This window comes from Lygodium microphyllum, chromosome 27, assembly GCF_053477565.2.
Source record: "Lygodium microphyllum isolate KBCC chromosome 27, Lygodium_microphyllum_v1.1.10, whole genome shotgun sequence".
NCBI lineage: Eukaryota > Viridiplantae > Streptophyta > Polypodiopsida > Schizaeales > Lygodiaceae > Lygodium > Lygodium microphyllum.
The window spans coordinates 76,309,419-76,332,187 of NC_141161.1; the positions used below are offsets into that span (position 1 = coordinate 76,309,419).

Genomic DNA, 22,769 nt, shown 5'->3' on the forward strand with positions numbered 1-22,769 from the left:
CCTCCATCTATCTTTATTGCCTCTACCACATATCCCCCACACTTCCACTATTCTTCGTCATCGACACCTAGTAGTGGTACGTATAGCCTTATTTTTTTTGTGAAGGCCTTGGAACTCACCATCCCAATCTCCATTTTAGGACTTTATTACTCAATAGACTAAAAACTCATTCAAAAGCTCAAATCATGAATATTTTGATAAACAACACAAAAGCCCTCCAAAAAAAAGTCCATCGTGTTTCCATCCGCATTTATAGGACTTGGAAAGCCACCAAGCAACCAAGGAGCACCCTTTGTCCGATGCTCTCTAGGATGAACACTTGGGCTCCCTTGGTAAGATTGTTATCGCCTCTATAGTCTTCGTAGGTCATAGAACAATCGACGTGCACTGTTTACCCGATACCCTAGCTACTTTGGGGCGAGATGCCTTTGGAAAAATACATGAAAAAAGACTTGGGCTTGTTTGCAATCCCTTTCTGGTTCTCGTTTTGGGCCTTTTAATTAAACAACCCCAAAACTCAAATTAATTGATAAATAAACCTTTCTATTTTTTTTTAAATGCAATCCTACAAAGTTTTTGTCCCACATGCAAACCCTAATTTGGGAGGCCCCAAACTTTCTATAAGATGCCCTCCCATTTAGCTCTAATCTCACTTTTACAAATTGCAAGTGCTAGAGCATTACTGCCCACACACCGTTCAGAGGCCATCTCAACTAAAGCTACCCAAAACTGTCTATCATCATCTAACACCTGTTTGCAGCCTTCTTCCTGCTAAATTCTCCCTTTGCAGCCGTCACCAATTATCCACCTTCACCAGAAGGCTGTGTTTACTGCCTAGCGACCACCTGAAGGTTGTATTTGCTACGAAAGAGGCATTGTCTACCGGTGATGACTTCTCCCCAATTTGTGTTTTAACTGTATAGTGGCCGCCTGTCACTTTTTCACCACTTATTCTCTATGTTCATTTTCTCTGATTTACCCTGGCTTGCTTTCTGTGTTAGGGCATTTCTCCACACAGAGATGCTTTCTTGAGATTCTCAATATCCTATTTCGCAAATTCTTCCCCTCCTATCCCTTAACAGAGTGCTGATCATAAGCAATATAGGGTTGACCATAAGCTCATTGCCTTAAGGGAGTGCTGGTCATAAGCTGTACAACATAGAAAAGAAATTTCTCATAATTTTCTAGTCTGCAAAATCCGGTTGTCCAACAGTCTCCATAAGATCATATGACTGCCCCAAACAAGTATTTGATGCTCATTCTCTACTCCCTACCATACTAACCCAGAAGAAGAAACCTCATTCTGAGACCCCCTTAACTCCATAGGTTTCATTAATGCTCAGTAGCAATTGTTCCCCTGTTTTGTTACAGCCTCCATGTCCAAATGAAAATTTTCCAAAGATGGCTTGAGTGCGGCTAGGTGTTACCAACCAATAGCTCCACCTTGAGTTATCTGTCCACAATTGGCATTGCTGAACTCTAAAATAACCTGTTATCAAGGATGCCTGTGTGGGAACTTGGAAGTATGCACAAATTGCAGCTGGCTAATGCTCTAAAAGACACAGAATCAATGCCCAAAACATGTAGCCTGAGAATAGCACCATGGTGAAAGTAGCTATGACTTTCAAAGGACATGTATTATCCGAGCCAAAAAAACATGAATGACAAAATGCATTGTTACCCATAATGAGGGACATGTGATTGCGCACTGACTCCTGCACAGCAAGCTCCAGAAAAGAAGTAACCAAATTAAAAATTATCTCATGCACCAGCGAATGTGTACATCAATCTAAGAGCCAGAACATGCACAAACACATATGCCACTATACCTTACAAATAGACCAAAGGCAAAGCTGAAACTTTTGGTGCAAAGCCTAAATAAACTCGATGGATGCTTCAAAGCTAAGCCTTCAACAACCATAACATAAATTGTTGTCATGTCCTTGCAAAACATTGCCTTCCCTACATGTGCTTCCAAATAGAACAAAAGCATCTCTGTTTACAGAAACATTGCTTCAAATAACATGAGCTTCCATAATACCCTTCAACTGTGCTCTATTTACAAGACTATTGTCGTAAAAGAGAACTCCAAATACCAGCCCAAAACTACCAAAAATACTACTTAGAGACACTATAGACACAACTCAATTTGTTGCAATCCAGAAGCCCAAATCTATAGTTAGGTCTATCTCTTGGTTGGGCTGGGCCTCCCACACAAGGAAGAGCCTTCCAATATGGAGCTGCATCGAGTGAGAAGGCCAGGAGGACCTCTGTTGCTAATTGGGTGCCTTTGTCTGTCATGCCTGGCAGTGGGACCATACACGCCATGGGTGTAGGGGCAAGTCAATCAGAAGACGCCATGGAGGCGCAACACACTGAGAGAGGATGAGATGCCAGTGTGCAGGTAGTTCGAGTACTGAGCCACTCAGCTCTCTCCTCCATGACATAATGACAATGGTGATCCCATGTATTATAGTGCCGTCTTGCCTGCCTTATCCTCGAGGTTCACCTGCAGCTTTGGCCTTCTGTCACCATAGCAATAGTCAACTCTGCTAGGCAATTACCTCCCTCCCTATCTCCTTTTGATCCCCCTCACGCAAACAGTAAAGCCGCTGCAAACAGCGACCACCTCCCAAGCTCTCATCACCATTGTTGAAGCTCCAAAAAACACCCCTTTCGTAGTGATGTTGCAGCTGATCATCCACATGAAAATGACCATGGAGATGATCGTGATCAGAGCTGCTCACCTCATTATCATTGCATGATTTCTGATGCAGCACACAAATTAGGAGAACGTGCTGGTCTCCAAGTTCACCTAAGCATAAAAGCAAAACAGCCACCTTCCTCCCATCCTGTGAGGGGCAGAAACCAGCTCAATGCCGAGCCAAGCCTTCTGCTATTTGAGAAGTGTAGTGAAGAGGCAAAGCTTGGCTGAATACCTAGTTGACTCTCTTTTTCACAAAAGCGATGAATAAGCACCAATCTATCAGCTACAACATTTCCCTTGTCAAACCTTCCCTCATTCAGCAAGAATTGACGACTCTCATCACTGTGGTAAGTGGTCACAAAAACTTCATTCAAAACCCGCTTTTTATACATGTTTACCACACAAAATGCACAAATTTACAATCAGTAGGCAGAAACCACACATTGAAACCGGATCTCAGGTTGTTCATCCCACATGGTTCACATAATGTTGAAGCCATCAATAATAACACCTGCACGTCCATCTGAAGGCACCATCTCACATTAGTAAGAATAGGCCAAGTGCACATTTTACAGGGCAAGTGTATAGCAGAACTATTCTGAGCACACACAACGCTAAATCTCTTGACAAGGTACACTGCTTGCTATGATACTCCTTACTTCCCTGCATGCAAAATTTCATAAGGCTAGGTCGTGTGGAAATCCATGCTATAAACTCATATTTCGGACCACCTTTAATATAATTTATAGAGGAAATGATATTCAAAGGCAATAATTTCAATGGATAGCATAATATATCATTGAAATGGTCTCTGCAAAAAGAAAAACAGATATGCCAGTTCTCTTGGGCATATACCAGTACAAAATGTTTCGAAGGATGCAAATCCTCATGAGAAAATATGCCGTGTTCCACATTGGCCTTGAAAGAGAATTTACAGTTTCTGACAACCTCAATGTGCACAACAACCCAACTTCCTCCACCAGCATGCCAAGCATCATATAATGTGGTAGAAAAGCTGATACTACTCATAGACATCAAAAATACATGTCCAAAAGCATCGTTGAGTCAACCAACATGTACCTGATGCTAGGACTTTGTACACGTTCCTGCAATGGGCATCACAAGGCAACACCTGATTCCACATTCTTCCATTTAAAATGCACATAGGCTCAAAGTACCGCAGATCCTGACTGAGCACTGGTGGATTCATTTATCAAGGGGGCAAGCTCATGCATAAAATGCAAAGATTCTGAGAGCCTATTAAGCAAATTGATTAGAGCAATAACATCATTCCGTTGCAAGACAGGAAGATTTGGGGAATCCTCTGAAAATAAGATTTCTAAGGCTGTTCCTAAACCTAAAATCTGCAGTTTACCCCATAATCTGCACTTTTCACATCCCACGCATTCCATCAGGGCACTTATATTTCGAAATTGCTTCTGTAAGTCCAATAATAGTTGATGTCCCTCTGCTCCCTGCCATAGCTTAGCCTCATCAAAGGGCTTTGGACATGCTGCTTGAAGTCTTTCATTGTGTACAAGTTGCTCAACTAAAGATGATGTTGCACTATCTTCATCAGGATTGCCCGTACTGTATTCAGCATGCAAAAGATAATCAGAAGCCTTAGTGACTGCTCGCAGCACAAAAAGGAATACAAAATATAGATTACGAACGCGATCTGGATGCTTCAAAACCCTGTCGTACAATAACGAAACATTTGGACCCCACACATTTTTCCCTTCATCGAGAAGATATTCGGCAGCAATATGGACAGAGATGGATGAATGTAACCCTGATATTAGCTTGTAAAGGACACGGCTTTCAGGTGGTGCATCTGTGCCTTTGGCTTGATCCATCAGAATATTATCATTGTAGATTGCATTCCAAATCCTGCAGGCGGACGGCCCAGTGTAGCCAGTATAGCGCTCTGGATTGAGCAGCAGGTTGACATAAGTAATCTCATGGTCGTCTCGCTCATCGTCGTAGGTCCATGGATTGTCTCTACTCATCCACCCCTGGAAGGCTTTATGGTCAAGAGTCCTGTCGACGACAGATTGGGGCTTGCCTTCCTGGCAAACAAGGCTGTCAGCAGAGAGGCGGCCGGTTGTCAACGATGCTGAGGACGACGACTTGAATGCTGCTGGGAACTCGTCCTCAGGGCATTCACAGACGCTGCAGTCGCGCAGCCGGCACATGCCATCGTCGGGCCAAAAGGGGCAATCGCACCAGAGCTTGGCTTTGAAGTACCTGAAGAAGGGGCTGCGCACCAGGCTCTGGAGGAGGGGGTGCAGGACATGGCGGTTGAGGGACTGGACGGTGGAGTAGTCACAGCAGCAATCCTCGACGACCCCGCTGAGCTTGCTGAGGCTGTCGCACTTGCAGGTGGAGGGGGGGCGGGAGATCCAGGAGGAGGGAGGAGAGGAGGGTCGGATGGCGAAGAACCCACTGCAGGCGGCGACCAGGACGGCGACCAGGACGACTAGGGCGGCAGCGCATTTCATCCTGGGTCAAAGGCAGGCCAAGCTGGATCTGGCGTGAAGGGAGGCCACGTCTGGTCTCAAAACGCGAACACAGAGAGAGAGACACCGAGACAGAGACGGAACACACACAGAGAGAGAGAGAGAGAGGAGGGGAGGGATTGATCGAGAGAAGACTCTGAGAGATAAACCAGAGAGCTGTCTCTACACGCTTCCCGCCCCCGCATGTACCAAACAAAACTGTCGGAGACGCCGAGTAGTATTCCTTGACCTTCAAACCGACTAGCTTGTTTGTAGCTGCAGACAGCTTTCATCGATCACGAATTTTATGGGTGCCCGGGTCCTTGTGTTGCTACACCTACTTAACAGGTTTCTCACCTTAGCCTTAACTCTGCCCCTTGATTTCTACAACGACTTCTTCAACACAAAACCAACGAGCTACCCCCGAGAATCAACTAAGTTACTGGGATCACCTGGTGGGTCATATGCGCTTTCGAGTTCAAGTTCTCCTTGAGCAACTCACCCACCATGCACATTGACGTACTCATCATATGTGTGATGATATTATGTGTTTCAAAAAAAAATATTAACAAGTGGATTATGCACACATGTATACGTATCTCTCCCATTACATGTTATCTTGAAGGCCAATGAGAACACGACACGTCTATTTGAATGTCTACGCTACATCAAAAGCTCAAACAAACAAGCAATTACCCGTTGGTAGCTTCCTGAGGAATGCAATGCTTCATTCAAAAGTGCACACATCAACCCTGACATGATGCCTCACACATCAAAATGAAGTTTGCCACTTATTTGTGAGCTCCACAAGTTATCCATCTAATTTCAATAAAAATATAGCCAGAAAGCTTCGCATTTTTTTAAGGAAAAACAAAAAGATATCAACTTTCTGTCAAAAATCGCGTGGTGGAGGGGGTTGCTCAAGATGCTGCGCCGAACACACACAGAATACACAAGGAGAAGCTCACTCAAGAGACAAGAAGAGAGATGGAGGCCAAAACGTTTTCTTACTGATTTCTTCTTCTTCTTCCACACACTTTACAATGTACACAAAGTATAGATAAGATACAACATAAAAGGAAAGTGGCCTACTAAGTCAAACAATGCATAACCGACTACACTAGTCGACTGGCGCTATAACTATGCCAGCTGTAAATAGGTGTAACGACCTGAATATAATAAGTAATGAGTCAGTGGCCATGTGAGATGCATAATGACCACCGACGTGCTAAGTGTAGACGTGTGGACCCATCTAACCAGGCGGTCCATCATCAATGTCCGCATGTGTTGAGCTTGTCATCTCAACACTTTCCACAGCTTGATTAGTTGGGAGTAGGTGTGCGGCTTAATTGGTAGGGAGTGTGTTTAGGTTATGGGAGGTCAACTACTCAAAACTTGCATTGGCCACCTCTACCATGCTATACCACATCGTGAAAGGTGGGTGTTACACATCAATATCTACCTAACAACATTAAAAACACACTATTCGAAAAAAACTTTCCTTTAAGAAATGTTTCAAGTTAGTATTGTGTTGAGGACCTATGCAATCTTGTCAATCATGTCAGAAGAGCTAGTGCGATGTTGAAAGATGCTAATGAGGGAATTGTTAGGCTCATTCCAAAGCTATTGATAGGAAAAAGCCTTCCCATTGGAGACCATTAACAATGTTGAATATTCCATACAAGCTCGTGGATAAAGCTCTTGCCCTCAAGATTAAGCATGTCCTTAGTCAACATATCTACTGTAGACAGTATGGCTTTATATATGGGAGGAATATACAAGATGTCATACTTAACATCTTGTTTGGGATTGACCATGCACTCTCTTTGAAGGACAACTATAATCTCCTCAATATGGACTTAGAAAAAGCTTATGACCGAGCATGTTAGGAGTTTGTGATGGCCACGCTGAGAGAAGGCCGTGTTTTGGGTACCTCTTCTATCGGATAATTAGAGCCTTTCTTGCTCACCAATGCATCTGCTATGGTTTCTATCAATGGATATGCTACCTCCAACTTCTACCTACAACTTAGTATCTAACGAGGCTGCCCCATTGCTCCTCTCATCTTTGCAATGGTGACCCATCCTCTGCTATGATGCATTGATCATTAGACCCCTAGTTCTACTTGATGGACAATATTTCTATACTCAAATGTTTGTTGATGATAACTCAAAACATTGTCCATGCTAATCCTCTATCTATAAGCACCCTACTAGGTATTTATGATGAGTTCTCCTACTTATTTGGCTCTAAGGTTAGCAGCCAAAAATATGAGCTCTTATATCTTTCTTGGGAGAATTGTCTTAACTGGTTGGAGGGATTTGGAATTAGAGAGATTCATAAGGGGTAGACAATGAGGTACCTTGGAGTTCCTATTGGGGTTGGCATAACTCTCAAGGCTTCTTTTGAGTGGTATTTTGATAAGCTTCAAGCCAAGATAGCCAATAGGTTGCCCTTCACCTCTGGATTTGCTAGCCGAATTGTTCTCTTGTGAATGATCTTGTCTCTAATGATAGTCTTTGTGGATTCAATATTTCCGTTTGTTAAGGCTAATTGGGTGAAGATTGAAGCATTTTTTGAAGGGTGCTATGGTCCTTTGGAGAAATCAAAGGGTGGTCTCCTATTCCTTTGGAGTAGGTGACATCTCCTAGGGAAGAGGGAGGCATTGGTCATCTCAAACCGGTCAAAGACAAGGCTCAAAGACTAACCATCATGCTGCTCAAGAGGATTGAGGAAGGACAACCTTGGTCGGTGATTATGATAAGTTGGATCACTAACTCCAAAGTCTTTGGAGCTAGGTGGCATGAAGTGAAATGGTATGATGTTTTAGGAGCACCTCCTCTATTGGGCTTGCAGGAATCTAGTGTTGCCAGCCATATTGCGATGGCTTGGAAAAAGTTGTCCTCTATTTTCAATTGGTAGGGAGATTTTCAATTAACTCTCTTTATATTTTAAGTATATAGCATATTTTATATAATCATGCTCCATATTTTTCAAACAATATAGAAGTCTATCTATTTGGTTAACCTAAGGCATGGAAAAATCACATTATTAGGCAAGAATAAAATACTTCAGTTGCATAAGATATGGAGGTGGAAGAGTTAAAGAAAGTAGTTTATTAGAGGTCTTTTGATAGTTCTACAAACAAATCTGTCATAAATTCAAGCTTAAAGATATAATCACATCATGTAATACATCATCTTTGGCAAAAACCATAAAAACAGTTATCCAAAAAAGAAAAGAGGGATATTTTAACTCTTGTGCAAAGTAGAGATTTTTAGAATGGTTACAAACTAAACAAAGAGAAGGCAAAAGACATCTGCATTTTAAAAAATCTTACTTTGTGTAGCCTAAGAGGAGCTTCAAATATTTTGCATCTCCTATATGGGAGAGTAAATAGGAGCTAAGAACTTGGAAGTATACATATCTAGATCCATTGTAACCAGGAATGTGGCCAAAAACCCTTATGGCTTCTTCCTTCTCCACCAAAATTATCTTCTCCACTCCTCTATTGAAAACTTCAAATCTAATGACTTTGGAAATGGCTTTTAAAGCCACAATTGGTAAACTTGGAGAGCTTGTCAATTTGTTATGATAAATTGCAATGGTTTGATTATTCAAGCTTCCAATATAGTAGCCAATGCCTTGACTTTTACCAAGCTTCAGTGGCCTAGAGCCCTTAGCTCTTCCAAGAAAGTTATCAAGGTCTTCAATTTCAATCTACACAAGAACCAAAGAAGTTTTCTTTGTTAATAGATGAAACTCTTTCAATCACTTATTCATTAAGCGTAATAAAACTTTATCATTAATCTTAATGAAAATTTAGACATATCTTTCTTACCTTTGGATTTTCATCATCTTCAAGAAGGCTCTCATTATAAAGATTTATTAAAATTTTTGGCTTATCCATTGATGGATACTTTAGTGTTTCTTTGTGTCCTATGTTTTCAATGTCAACTCTTTTCTGGACCTCTAAGAACTCTTCTTCTATGTGTAGCCTCTTCTTTTTATATTCCACAATCTAATCAATACATGAATGCAAGGGTACAAAGCTAACTTGGAAATTATTCCCCTCAAAATCAAGAGTTACTTTTAGTCATGGTTCATAACTTATAACATATTTGTCAATTTGGCCCCGATAGCTAAGCAGTAATCCTCTCTAAGATTAAAAAAAGGTGTTAAATATCATTGAGAAATATACATCTTTTTTTTTTGGAAAAGCTAAGTAGGAAATGTAAGGATATAATCAACATGAACTTCTTCAGTCTTTGTACTCAATTCTATCACCTTTTCTTCTATCTTTGAGATGTTCCCACTCTTAAATACAATATGTTGACTGAATTGACTTGCTTTTTCCGATTGATTTTTGTTATTTTTGTGAGATGAATGGTTGATTTTGTGATGAAATGATTGGTTTTTGTTGAGTTTGGAAGTGTTTTGGATTAGGTTGAGTAGGATTAAGAAGCTCATGATGGTTTTTAGTTGAGTTATGATGTGCTATTTGATTTTGTGATATGTCTGTTTAGTTTTGATAGGGTCTATTTTACCTTTGTTTTGGTATGTTTTCTTTCTATTTGAGAGGTTATGATTGTAGATGAGTGGTTTAAGGAATGATTAAGAGTAACTTAGATAGTTTTTGATTGTATGAATTTGTTTTGGTTTGAGCTATATGATTTTTATGCCTTCTCTAGACCTTTTTTGTAGTGTATTGTTGAGCTTTTGTATGTGGTCTATAAGCCTCTATTTACTTCTATATATGTTCTAATGGATGAATGCTTAGCTTGGGGATGTTTTGCAATCTTGGAAGAGGAAGAATACAAGCTCAAAATAGCTTGAAGAAGCAAAAAAAAAAGATGTGGAAGACTTGAAGTAAAGACTAAAGTGATAGTGACATTGATGATGTTGAAGTTTTGTTGTGATAAATCCGTGGGAGATTTGCTATATGATGCTGCATGAAGATTGGTTGCTCTTGGTATTTTTTTTCTTCTTGTGGTTGATTAAAGTATGAAAAACATGCTTATTGGTGCGACAAGATAGATTTTCTTATAGTAGTTTCTCCATTTTCTTAGTGTTCCTTTGTGGGGATCTATGTTTTTAATGCACAACAGCCGGAGAAAATTCCACCAACAAGCACTTATAGAGGTTGAAAATGGAAAATATGGCACTGTTAAAGAGGAAGAAACGTAATGGAAGAGTATAGAATCCCTGCTACCCTTGAAGAGTTAGAAAATATTCATTGCCAAAGCCACTTTCTACAAGAAGTTCATCCCTCAATTGCAGAAACATATCACCATCCTGATGCAGGCTCTATGCGTGAAAGGATGTTTCCACTATCTTCTGAAGCTCCAAAAAGTTGTGACATTATAGCAAGCTATCTTCCAAGAAACTCAAGAGAAAAGTTAGAATGTCTCTAGATTTATGTAAGAAGATAGAAGGCTAAGGTCAAAGCTGAGAATGAACTAGTAGGAGAAGTCTTCTTTGATGCCCTTGTGGCACTCTTTACAAAGGTCCCAATGGAAAATGGAGGTCCCCTTCCTAGCCATATACATCCTAGAAATGTTGATGATAGGCCATAAATGTAGTCCCATTATCCATATTTAAAAGTGAGTACAATGAAGACCTTGATCTTCATGTAAACGAGTTCATGCTAGCATGTGTAGCCAACAATGCCAAAACCCCAAAGCATTGGTTGGTGATATTTCTTGTCTTTTTCAAAGGTATAGCATTTTAGTGGTATGAAAGATAAGCAGCAGGAACTTTTGGCACATGGGACGACTTGAAGGTGGCCTTTCTCACCAAATTCAAGTGTAAAGGTTTTGAAGAGCGGATGCGAGGAGAGGAGCTCACAAACTTAAGTCAGACCTCTAATAAATAGGTGGAAGCATATGTCTCTAGAATGGAATCCATACTGAAGAGATGGAACAATCATAACTTGGATGAAGGCACCCAAAGGGGATTTTTTCTTAGAGACCTACAACTAGAAGTTTATGGAGCTGGGAAGACTAGTCAACTTGCAAGCTATAGTGAAAGGTGTAAGGCAAGGATGCCATATGGTTAGGTCGTTTGGTTCATGACCTTGGTATTGATTCTATCTCCACACTGCATTCGGATTCTATGAGTGCTATGCAGTTAGCCAAGAATCCGCTATTCAGTTAGCCAAGAATCTGGTCTTCCATGTGAAGATGAAACACATTGAGGTGAGGTATCACTTCATACAATGCACCCTAGACATCCAAGAGACAATACCTCCAGCATAGGTGAACACATAGCCAGAAGTGGATTTTCTACTATCTGCATGTCTTGCATAATCAAAGTCAGTGTACCCCACAACTCTTGTATCCTGGCTACCATAGCATATGCATATATCTGCAGTGCCCTTTATGTACCTCATGATACCCTTCACACGGCATCCCAATGCTTGTTGCCAGGTATAGCCATATAGCATGCCACAACACCAACTGCAAAGGCAATATCTCGACGAGTGGCTATCATGGCATACATAACAATTTCCCACTATGGATGCACATGAAATACTAGCCATCTCAGCCCTCTGCTCATCTATCTACGACAATCAGCCTATGATACCTTCACATAAGAAGGCACAATGGACAGCCAATAGGTTTCACGTCCTGCATGGGGAAGCACTCAAGGACTTTATGAATGTACTTCCTCTGTGATAAGTAGAGGAGTCCCTGATGCCTATCGTGTCTAATGCGTATACCATGTATATGAGAGGCATGTCCCAGATCCTTCATCTCAAAGCTCTTATTGAGCTAAGCCTTAAGAGCATCTAGCTCATCATGATCTTTCCCTACTAATAGCATGTCATATATAGAGTACCAAAATAAGCAAAGATCCATCACGGGCTTTCTTTGTGTACAAGCATAGATCCATAGCACTACAGATGTAGCCATGTGACTACATAAAAGCATCAAACTTATGGTACAATTCCCTAGGTTCCTACTTCAAGCCATAAAGACTTTTCTTCAAACTGCACATGAGGTGCTCCCTACCAGGCTCCGCAAAGCCCTTAGGCTGCTCCATGTAAATCTCATCATGCAAATCTCCATGTAAAAATGCCATCTTGACATCCATCTAATGCAAGTCCAAGTTAAGCTGCGCGACTAAGGCCAAAACCAAGTAGAGGGTGGTCATCTTAACCATAGGAGAAAAGACTTCATCAAAGTCAACTCCATCTCATGTTTAAAACCCTTAGCAACAAGTCTTGTCTTATAAGCCATCTTGGGGTGTCCAAGGGTACTCTTCAACTTGTACACCCATTTGCATGGCAGAGCCTTCTTGCCACTAGAAAAGGAAACCAAATCTCAAGTCTCATTCTTATGCAAGGAGTCTATCTCAGACTACATAGCCCCCTTCCAGGAGTGATTATCACCCCTACGCATATCCTCATCATAAGTGAAAGGCTCTCCTACATTTGTAACCAAGACATAATGCATCGAGGGCTGAAATCTATCAAGGGGCATCTATCTCTAGTAGAACGCCACACTACAGGCTCTTCTTCCTGCCCAACATTCTATCCAACACCCTAGCCATGAGTACATGCTGCTACTGTAGGCTATCCAGCTAGCTGTGCGAGAGCTCGTGGCTCCTCCTGAAATATAACCCTACGTATCTCCACTATCTTCTCAGGACGTCTATGCATCTTGTCTTCATGGAAGACTACATCATGGCCGCAGATGAATTTCCGCACCTGCGGATCCCATAGATGGTAACCCATCTCTCCTACATCTCGATAACCAAGGAATATGCATTTAACACTCTTAGGATCCGGCTTGTTACACTTGTCCTTGGGCACATGGCAAAATACCTCACATCCAAAGACACGTAAATGTGCATAAGAGGGAGGATTTCCTGTCCATACCTCCTCTGCAACTTGGAAATCAATGGCACCACAGGGCGATCTATTAATGATATGCATGAAAGTCGTAACCGCCTCAACCCAAAAGTGTTGGGGTGGGCTTGCATGGCTAAGCATACTGTGAACCCTCTCCTGGATAGTCCTATTCATCCGCTCAACCCAACCATTTTGGGGAGGGTGTAGGGGGCGGTCAACTGACGCTTGATACCCCTCTCATCACATAATTGCTCAAAAGCATGTGAGACATACTCACTCCCATTATCTGTCCTTAGAAATTTCAGCCTATTCCCAGACTAGTTTTCTGCCAAAGCAAGCCATCTTTGAAAAACTGCCAATACATCGAACTTCTACTTTATGGGATAAGCCCATACTTTACGTGAAAAATCATCTATGAAAGTAACAAAATACTTCACACCACCCATAGACTGACAGGGCACGGGCCCACATACATCAAAATGAACCAAAGCCAAGGGCTCACTCATGCGTGACATACCAGACTTCTTATGCGTAGACCTAGTCTGCCTGCCATAAAGACAGTGATCACAAGAATCAAAATGAGAATAGTCAAGGCACAGTAAATACTGCAAACTAGAAAGAATTTTTATTAATGGACATGTGTCCCAAATGGGCATGCCAAAGAGATACATGAGGTAAAGACCCCATAGACAAAGCATGATCAACTATAGATCCAGAAACAACTAAGGGGTAGAGGCTACCAGCCTTGGCACCTCTTGCAAGCACAAGCCTGCCATGAGTAATCTTCCATGCAGAGTCTCCAAAAGATATATGATATCCTGCATCATCAAGCTATCCAGTGGACGTGAGACTATGTGTCAATTCAGGTACATGACGTACATCGTGCATAACAAAACTATTGCCAGAAGGAAACTGCAGCCCTAACATCACCAATGCCGACAATCTCAAAAGAACTGTCATCACCTAAGTGCATAGAACCCGAAATATAACGGTATGAATGGAACCACTCTTAGTAAGGTGTCACATGAAAGGATGCACCTGCATACATAGAGTGTATCTCTATCATCTACAAAGCACTAAATGAAGCTACTGCAAGGATATAATCCCCATCACTATCCTTGGGCTGCATAACATTGATCTCTTCAAATTTAACACTTGACTTAGCAAGTACTATGCTGCGAAAACGATTAGAAAACTTTTCCTGCACTTTCTCCTTTCCCTTGTCTTTTCACCTTTCATTGCGCAATTCATGACACTGTGGCCTTTCTTCCCACAATGATGACAAGTCAGATTGGCATTTCTCCCAGGAGACTTATTGTGCAACTTGCTACGTGACTTGGACCGAGATTTCCGCGAATCTCACCTGTCGATGACCATTACCACTGTCATTCTTTGCATTTCCATCATGTCAGCCTCTAACTGTCAAAAGCATGAGACACACAAGAGGCATCCAAATTCTTACGGTTTATCTCTTCTTGACATCCTCTTTGAAATCAATGCCCTGCAAAACCAAGTTCTTAAGAATAGCATGAAACTGGCTCATATAAGCTGACATGGTCACATTCTCTTTCATGCAGAGATTCATAAGCTATTTCAACTAATACATTTGACTTGTAGGACCTTGCTTGTCATAGAGGTTCTTGATATTATCCCAAATCTACCAAGCACTCTAAGCTTCCTCAACCACATTGTGATGCACCTGTTCAGTGAGAGACAATATGAGGGTGGACTTGCATAACTTATCAAGCTCCATCCATTCGTTATTAGTCATAGTTTCAAGCTGCTCTCCACTCAACCTTACTGGCTTTATCTATGATTTCTGTACCAATACCTACCAAACTTGGCTCTTTCAATAGACATAATTCTTACCATTAAGCTTAGTGATGTTGAAGATAGCACTGTCAGTGGAAGAAGATGCCATATTGCAAAAAAGTTGAAACAGTGCAGACAGTTCAAAACTACTTGCTGTAAACTGTAGAAAATGACAAAAAAACCAACCAAAACCAAGGCAAAATGGCAAGAAATGAGATTTAATGATGATGCCCAACAAGTACCATCAAAAGTATATCAAACCAGGATGATTCAGCATGAAAAATACATCACATTCCAGAGATATATGCTGATAGTAGACAAAAATAAATATTCCAAGTCAACCACCTATTGTCAATGCAAAACCAGCATCAAGCGGTCATCAACAAGCATGCAACAGTCAAACAAACATGAGCCAACACCCAAACATGTCAAACAAAGTCCGTCAATAAAGTCAATACACCGCCCATAATCAACAAGGTAAAATGTATATACCACTACCAAGACTTGTCACAAGTCGATGTCTACTTAGTGAATACAAAGACAAATCAGCCCAAGTACATCTACACGGACCAAGGCATATCAACCATACATCCATCCACAAGGAGATCCCAGTCTCAAGTATCCAAAAGCTCAAGTACATAACCCACATGCTCAATTTCTATCAAATGACAATGTACATAAACTCTCTCACTGGCACAAAAGCCATAATTGTCAAGCATCCAAGCTCAAACAAGGCATGAAAGAGCACTAGTGATGGAGTATCCAAGGTCATACATCAAGAAGACATCCGAAGCATATGAGTGATCAAGGATCCAATGATAGCATCCAATGTCATGAAGACAATCCCAATCAATCTCTGACGAGCCAAAGCAAGACCGAAAAATAAGCTCCAAAGTATCCAAATTCAAGCCTAAATGAAACTCCAGTAGCATTCAAGTCCAAACAATGTAACTAGCATGTGTAGGTGACATAAGCATCAAGCATGTCAAAGGCGGTCAAGCATAGAACAATACATGCCAAAGTACATCCAAATGGAGATCCAAAATGCTAACCAAGGTAGAGCTCAAGCTCAACAATACATTCGAAAGCAATGCCAAGCTCTATGTCGACCCCAAAGCATAAAAACATAATGTAAAGCTTCCAAGACATAACCCGATTGCAATATGTAAAAGAAACCTCTGGCAAAACCACTTCAGTCTTGAAGTTTCCAACATACATTCACTGCATAAAACTAAGTATTTTTCAGCTCAAGATCAGCCCAAAATGATGGCAAATCAGTAGGCATACATTCCTTAAACATCTGGCATCAACCATAGGCATTCGAGGATCAAATAGCCAATGCTATCCAAGAATAAACATAAAGTGCTGATGTAACACTATTTGTGGCTGCCTAAGGACTGTGGAAAACAGTCCTGGACTAAGGTCATCAAGGGGGTGTTCCCAAGTGCCAAATGAAGTGTTTTCAAGCTGCCAATGAGTGCCAAGGGAGGGTTGAAGTAAAAAATGAAATTCTCGCAAGTCTTCAAGCTGGCACAAATAGGACTGATGATTAATGGGGTGGAAGGGGGGCTCAAGTAGGGCCTAAAGAAGCCCTACACAAAGCCTTATCAAGCCTAATCAGCAAGCATGAGCCAAGCCTTGTCAACCCTTCTTGTTGTACCCTATAAAATTGAAATAAACACTCAAAATAATGCTTCAATACCTCTAAAGGAATGCCCTGAGGATGCCCAAATGGGCTAGGTAGGTGCTCAGGAAGTCGAGAGTGATCGGAGCTTGAAGGAGTCAGATATGGCTACCGACAGAATGCACCAATGGTGTAGGGATTCAATGGGATGCTGATGGAGAAACAAACCATGCTCGAATGCCCAAGCAACCATGCTCTAATACCAATTGTAAGGTGAGAAGGATCGAAGCTTGCATGAGAGAGATATGGCGGGAGAGCAAGAGCAAGAGAGAGAGAGACTGACAATGTGGGAACTCCAAAAATCACAATGTGTGACCGGCCTTCCATTTATTCATCTGTCACTAAAAGAATAAATAATAAAGTGACAATGATGGGCACTCATTGCCTAGCAGTTTGTAGGCCCGGGTACTATCAATGTAGTAATACATGGGCGACTAGGCAGAGGTGCCTTTACCCCCAACACTATGCTTGCAACTCCAGATCCTAGGCACAATGCCACTGATGTCCCTACTAGCTCACCCCACCACTTAGTCCCAATGGAGCCAGTTGAACCCCAGAATTCTCCAAAGGAGGTTGCTAAGACACATCTCTAGATTAGCCCTACTAAACCTGACCCTCATGGCATCAATCCTTTGCTACTATGTCAACCATTGAGTACCATGGCTGCTCATTTGGCAAAGAAATTCAATTCCTTTGAAACAGAATGCCTACTCCAATTTGAGGCCATATACACTACTTATGCCAAGTTGTTTGCAATGATTGATCTAGATGTTGCCGATGATGAGGAAGTTCAGGTTGCTTCTAAATGGCATTCCACTTCGGAGGAAAACGAATGTCTTTTCGATAAAAGCCTCTTGATTAAAAAGGAATACGTTAGGACTCTCCCTCAAGAGCACTTGTTATCATGCCGATTTATTCCTTATCATGCTTATGTGACCAAAATCCAAGACCAATTGATACTTGATGAGCTTGAGCAGAATTGTCATTCCTCAAGTCCATTCTTGTAGAAGTGGTCTTCTCATCAACTTGAGATTTCTTGCGATGGTAGTCATCTTATGACCACAATTGAGCAATGTTGTACAATCAATACACTTCAAGCTGACCCAACTTACTGTGAGACCACTTCACTACGCTCTATCATCCTAGCTCAGAATCTCACCTTGCTAAGAAAGTTGATATATCACCCATTGCTTGACAAAATTTTGATTGAAGAGGAGCCACACATTGCCAGTCGCTTTGTAGGATTCTCTTTGCTTGGTGATGTGATTACTTACCTTTGTGGACTAGATACCAAACCACGTGACTTGGATGATTTTGCCAAATTGGAGTATGATCCGAAATTCTATGACTGATGGATTCCAAAAACTGCAGAATAGTAACTCTTTTTCCTTTTTAGTCCTAGTTTCTTTGTAAATATTTTTCTTTAGCTCAATTTTTTGCACTGATAAGAGCAAAAGTCCCTCCGACTTTAGAAACAATGCTACATCTTATGCGAGGGCAAAAAATAAAAACAAGATGTACAAGCTCAAACCCTTTCACTCCTTGTGTGATGGTGAAATTCAAGGAAGAAGAAGGTTGTTTGTAATTCTTTCTATCTTTTTCCCTTGAATCCACTACATGGTACTCTCAAAGTTTCACCAAGTGAATGCAGGAAAACAATAGGTGACAAAGCAATGCAATGGACCTCCAGGCTTGAAGACAATTTCATCGGCAATAGAAGCTTTCCATGACTATCCTACACTGCAACAACATTAAAGACTTGAAGCCGACACTAGCTTCAAAACTTTCCTGAAGATCTCAAGCTCGAGAGGCATCACATTAAGACATCAAAGGCCAATCAAGACAATAAGTTTATCTTGGAGCCTCATTAAAGAAACACAGAACTCAAAGAACCATCAACAATGAGGTTCTGCTTTCTTCAATGACACTATACCTTTACTACAACATCTAATGGTCATCTACTTCCTTACAAGCAAACTGCAAATTGCTTCATCACAATGAGCATACCAATCTTCATCGACAAGTTTAGGTTCTTCTTCAATAATAGCTTCATCAACAATGCAGCAATGTGCTTCAATGTCCAGGCTCAATGTTCAAATCTTCATTGTACTCACCTCAATGCACCAATCATCTTCTTGTGCACCAAGTTTTATTATTTGTAATCAGCCTTCTGATCTCATACTTCCATTTCTCCTTATAAGGTAGCATGCCTTATTCTATATCACTATTGTTAAAAAAAAGAAATATGCACGCATGTGCATTGCATCATACCTAGGGGCCCTCAAGTTGGATGCATCCACTAGTGACCATCAGCTAGCTCTGTGTCTCTAACCCCCTAGCCCTTTTCCCATTTTCCCACACCCTTACTTAGGGCATATCAACATTATGACATACCTAGGGAGTCTCGGCTCGCCTTGGTTGACTTGTCTCCTTGAGTCACTTGCACATTTCTTCCCTTCATTTGATTCACCCAGTTTCATCAATCCTTACTTATAAGAAAGGTGGAAAAGGTTCTTCAACATAAAGCCAACAATTGTATCAGCTACCATGTGTGGTTGATCCCCATAGACCCATGTTCTTTAAGAGCTTATTGGATTGAACACCTACTCTTGTCCATCCCACATTGATGTATCCCTAGCATCTTCATCAATAACTACATTTTCCCTCAATATCCACAATTCTTCCCTTCTTCATTAGATCAAGATCCCTTGCTTCATCAAGCACTAGTCATCACTCGCAAAATCCATGAAGCAGTCTTCTAACTATGTATTAAACTATGTATTCATGCACACTCACTATAGTATTTGCACAATAACCTATCCACAATTTTGGGTCTTCAAGTGTGGGACAACACTTCAAGCTTGCTTGAATGACCCATCTCCCAAATCAAGAACATCATATGTCCTGTGCACGAATAGAAGACTAGCACTTTCCCCTAGGAATTGATTGCATGTGAGGTTTACTTTGCAAGTAAACAGTTCATGGAGGATTGTGAGCCATCACTTCTACATCAACATTGAATCTTCCATCTTCTGCAATCTCCCATTCAACTTCAAGGGCCATTCTAGCTATCTCCATTAGAAGAACCATTAGTCAAGTGTATCTCTAGCACAATCAACTTCTATCAGATTTATCGCCAATGACAGCATCAGTCACCATCTACCACAGTATGAGCAACATCATCTGTAGCTGCAACAGGAAACAAATCATCCTCTTCAGAAGTAACAAATTATTCATTAGCAACATCCATTTCTCCACCATCAGGACTCCTACTTCTTCTTTAGGACTGCATTTAGCATTCTGCATCTTCAATACAAGCTCTAGCATGCTACCTACGATGATGTGAGTGAAATGGGATTGGCACTCGTATAAGGGGGAAATAATGTTAATGGTATTCTGAAAAGACTACAAAAGAAGAAGTGCCGACTAATGTTTTTTGGTGGATATTATTTTTATGGAGCTTTAGTGCATTATTTTTGGGCACTTGGATTATATTTGTACTTCACGGACATCATCAAATTATCATGGATGTATTACTTTGTGAGAGCCGGTTCACTCCCATGTAGATTGTATCTATTCCTTGCAATTGTGTTTGTTGCACCACCCGCAATTGTTGTGTGGATTGCACACATGTATTTGTAATTAGAATATCTTAGGCTTGGTTTGATTCGGCCAAGGTTGAAGCATATGTTAACCCCAGCTAGAGACGGTGGAAGCAAAAGAAGTGAAATGTGGATGAAATGGAAGAGGTAGGACAGATAACAAGCAAAGGCACAAGGGCAGCCTCTAAAATCAAGCTAAAGGCAAAAACACATTTTTAAGTGAAAGGCACCCCAAAAATTTTGTAAAAGAGCACCAGGCTCCCTCTTGTGCAAATTGTAAAAGGGTAGACGGCGGGCATAGGCTAAAGAAATAGGCCAAGTAGAAGGGAATGGAAAAGAGGACCTTGCCACAATGGCAGGTCACGTAAAAAAGGGGATGACTACCCAAGGGATTTTAGGGCATGTATATAAACTCCAAAAAGTAAATGAGAGCTCATTCTTTAGTGTGTGGCAACAAGAGACTCTTCTTCTTCTCTTCTTCTGTTCTCTTTGCTTGCTTGCATGTGCTTGAGCGAGGGAGTATGAGAGTGTGAGGAAGTGAGTGTGTGAGGGTGAGAAATCAAGGAGGTGAAGCTCTCCACTACCATCTCCTCTCTTCTTCTTCTTCTTCTTCTTCTTCTTCTTCTTCTTCTCTTCTCTTCTCTTCTCTTCTCTTCTCTTCTCTTCTCTTCTCTTCTCTTCTCTTGTGCGAGGCTATGGAGGATGGAGCTTGGAGGTGGAGGTTTGAGGATGCTTGAGCTTGCATCAAGAATCATGGAGCTACCGGTGAGAGATAGCCATAGGTGTTTGCTTGAAATGCTTGAAAGAATAAGTGGTCCATGGGTCTTACCGGTTGAGGCATGAGTCCCCTCAACAACATGCAATGATGATTGACTAGCCTAGAGCCCACAAAGTAGGTAGGACGCTAGCAAACCCTAAATGCAAAAGGGACACAAACCCTAAATGCTAAAGGGACGCAAATGCTAAACACAAAAGGGGCACAAACCCTAACCCTAACCCTAATTATTGGTCTATATAAGGATGGGAGGTCTCAGTTGTATTCGACCCTTTTGGCACATCCATTCTGTGGAAGTTCTATTAGTGTGACTACTCAAGCGAGTGAGTGTGTGAGTGATTGGTTAGTGTGAGTGACTGAGTATGAGTGAGGGATAACTGAGGTGTTAGTGTGAGTGAAGGATAAGTGAGATGTGAGTGTTATGGATATGAGTAAGTGAGTATAGGTATGAGTATGAGTGAGTGAGTGTGAATGAGGATGAGTGAGTGGGTATGAATGATGAGGGATAACTATGAGGGAATGAGTGTGAGTGGGTATGAGTGAGGAATTAGTGATGAGGGATGAGTATGAGAGAATGAGTGAGTGTAAGTGAGGGATGAGTGAGTAGGTATGAGTGAGGGATGATTATGAGAGAGTGAATGAGTGTGAGTAAGGGATGAGTGGGTAGGGATGAGAGAGTGAGAGTATGAGCGAGTGAGGGATGATTGAGTGTTGGGTGTGTATTAATTAAAAGTGCATGTTTAAAAGTGAGGTGGTGCAAATTAGTTGTGCAAGTGAATGGATGTGTGGGAGTGAGAGTTTAATGTCGGGGATGTATGGGAGTGAGTATGGAGGTCGTGTGTGGGAGTGAAAGAAGGTAATGTGTGGGAGCGAAAGAAGTTAATGTATTTGTGGGAGTGAGAGAATGAGGTATGTTTAGGAGTGGGTGTCATGTGTGGTGTGGGGGTTGTGGTAGTGAATGTGAACATATGTAAATAGGTATGGAAGGGGGGTGTGTGAGTTCTAGTGTGGGTTAGGTATGGAAAGTTGGGTGTTTTAGTTTGAGTCTAGGTATGGATATAGGGGGTGCACTAGGTTTATGGAGGGGCAAGTGGGTAGGGTATATGATCGAAGTAATGGTACCTCTATCTCTTCTTCTTCTTCTTTCTTCATCTTCTTCTCCTATCTCTTATTCCTTCACCCCTTCTTTCCTAGCTTCTTCTAATGCTTCTTCCACCATTAGACAAACTGCAAGCTTTCGAAGAAGACAAAAAATTAATAGCATATGTGCAACCTTGCCACACAAGAAATCCAACAAGGAGAGTATGAGTTTGCATTTTATGTTTGAGATTCGAGTTTTGTAACGTGCCCATCTATCTGTTGTCCAAGCACGTTTTAGCAGTCCATTGAGAAGCAAATCTAAGCATCACTGCCTGGCACTCCCATGGAATGCTATGGGGCTTGTTGCTTGGGGTTTCTCGAGTCCGCCTCACAACAGAAAATTCGCTGCTGAACCCACTAGGATCAACTTGAAATCTGGTTCCCTAGTGATCAAGGTCTCTTGAAAGCATTCTAACGTCGGATCCCGAACATTCTACTTTACACAGAGATGCCCAAGCTGAAGCAGATCCATGCCTCACTTGGTTCAAAGAGAATGGGAAACGAGAGGGATGCACCGCTCAACCTCTCTGCCTGTAGGGCATAGTCCCATTTTGGTCCCCTAAAACATCATGAATCGGGTTCTAACCTAACCATACCTAACGGTCAAATGACGGTAAAACCTTTTCTCTGGGACCACCCTACCGTAGGATACACCGTTAGGGTTCTATCCACCCGCTTCACTTGATAGCTTTAGTT

The 22,769-nt window shown here is 41.5% G+C and overlaps 1 protein-coding gene across 1 annotated transcript; it reads right to left on the reverse strand.

Annotated features, from left to right (window-relative positions):
* Positions 1-678: 678 nt before the first annotated feature.
* Positions 679-5,536, reverse strand: LOC148012482 (endoplasmic reticulum oxidoreductin-1-like). Its single transcript, XM_087669101.1, has one exon. It carries the CDS (start codon positions 5,206-5,208, stop codon positions 3,877-3,879), a length of 1,332 nt encoding a protein of 443 aa, XP_087525227.1. The 5' UTR covers positions 5,209-5,536; the 3' UTR covers positions 679-3,876.
* Between the last annotated feature and the right edge of the window lie 17,233 nt (positions 5,537-22,769).

Coding starts and splice junctions, on each gene's coding strand:
- LOC148012482 (XM_087669101.1), bottom strand. CDS start 5,208: ATGAAATGCGCTGCCGCCCTAGTCGTCCTGGTCGCCGTCCTGGTCGCC.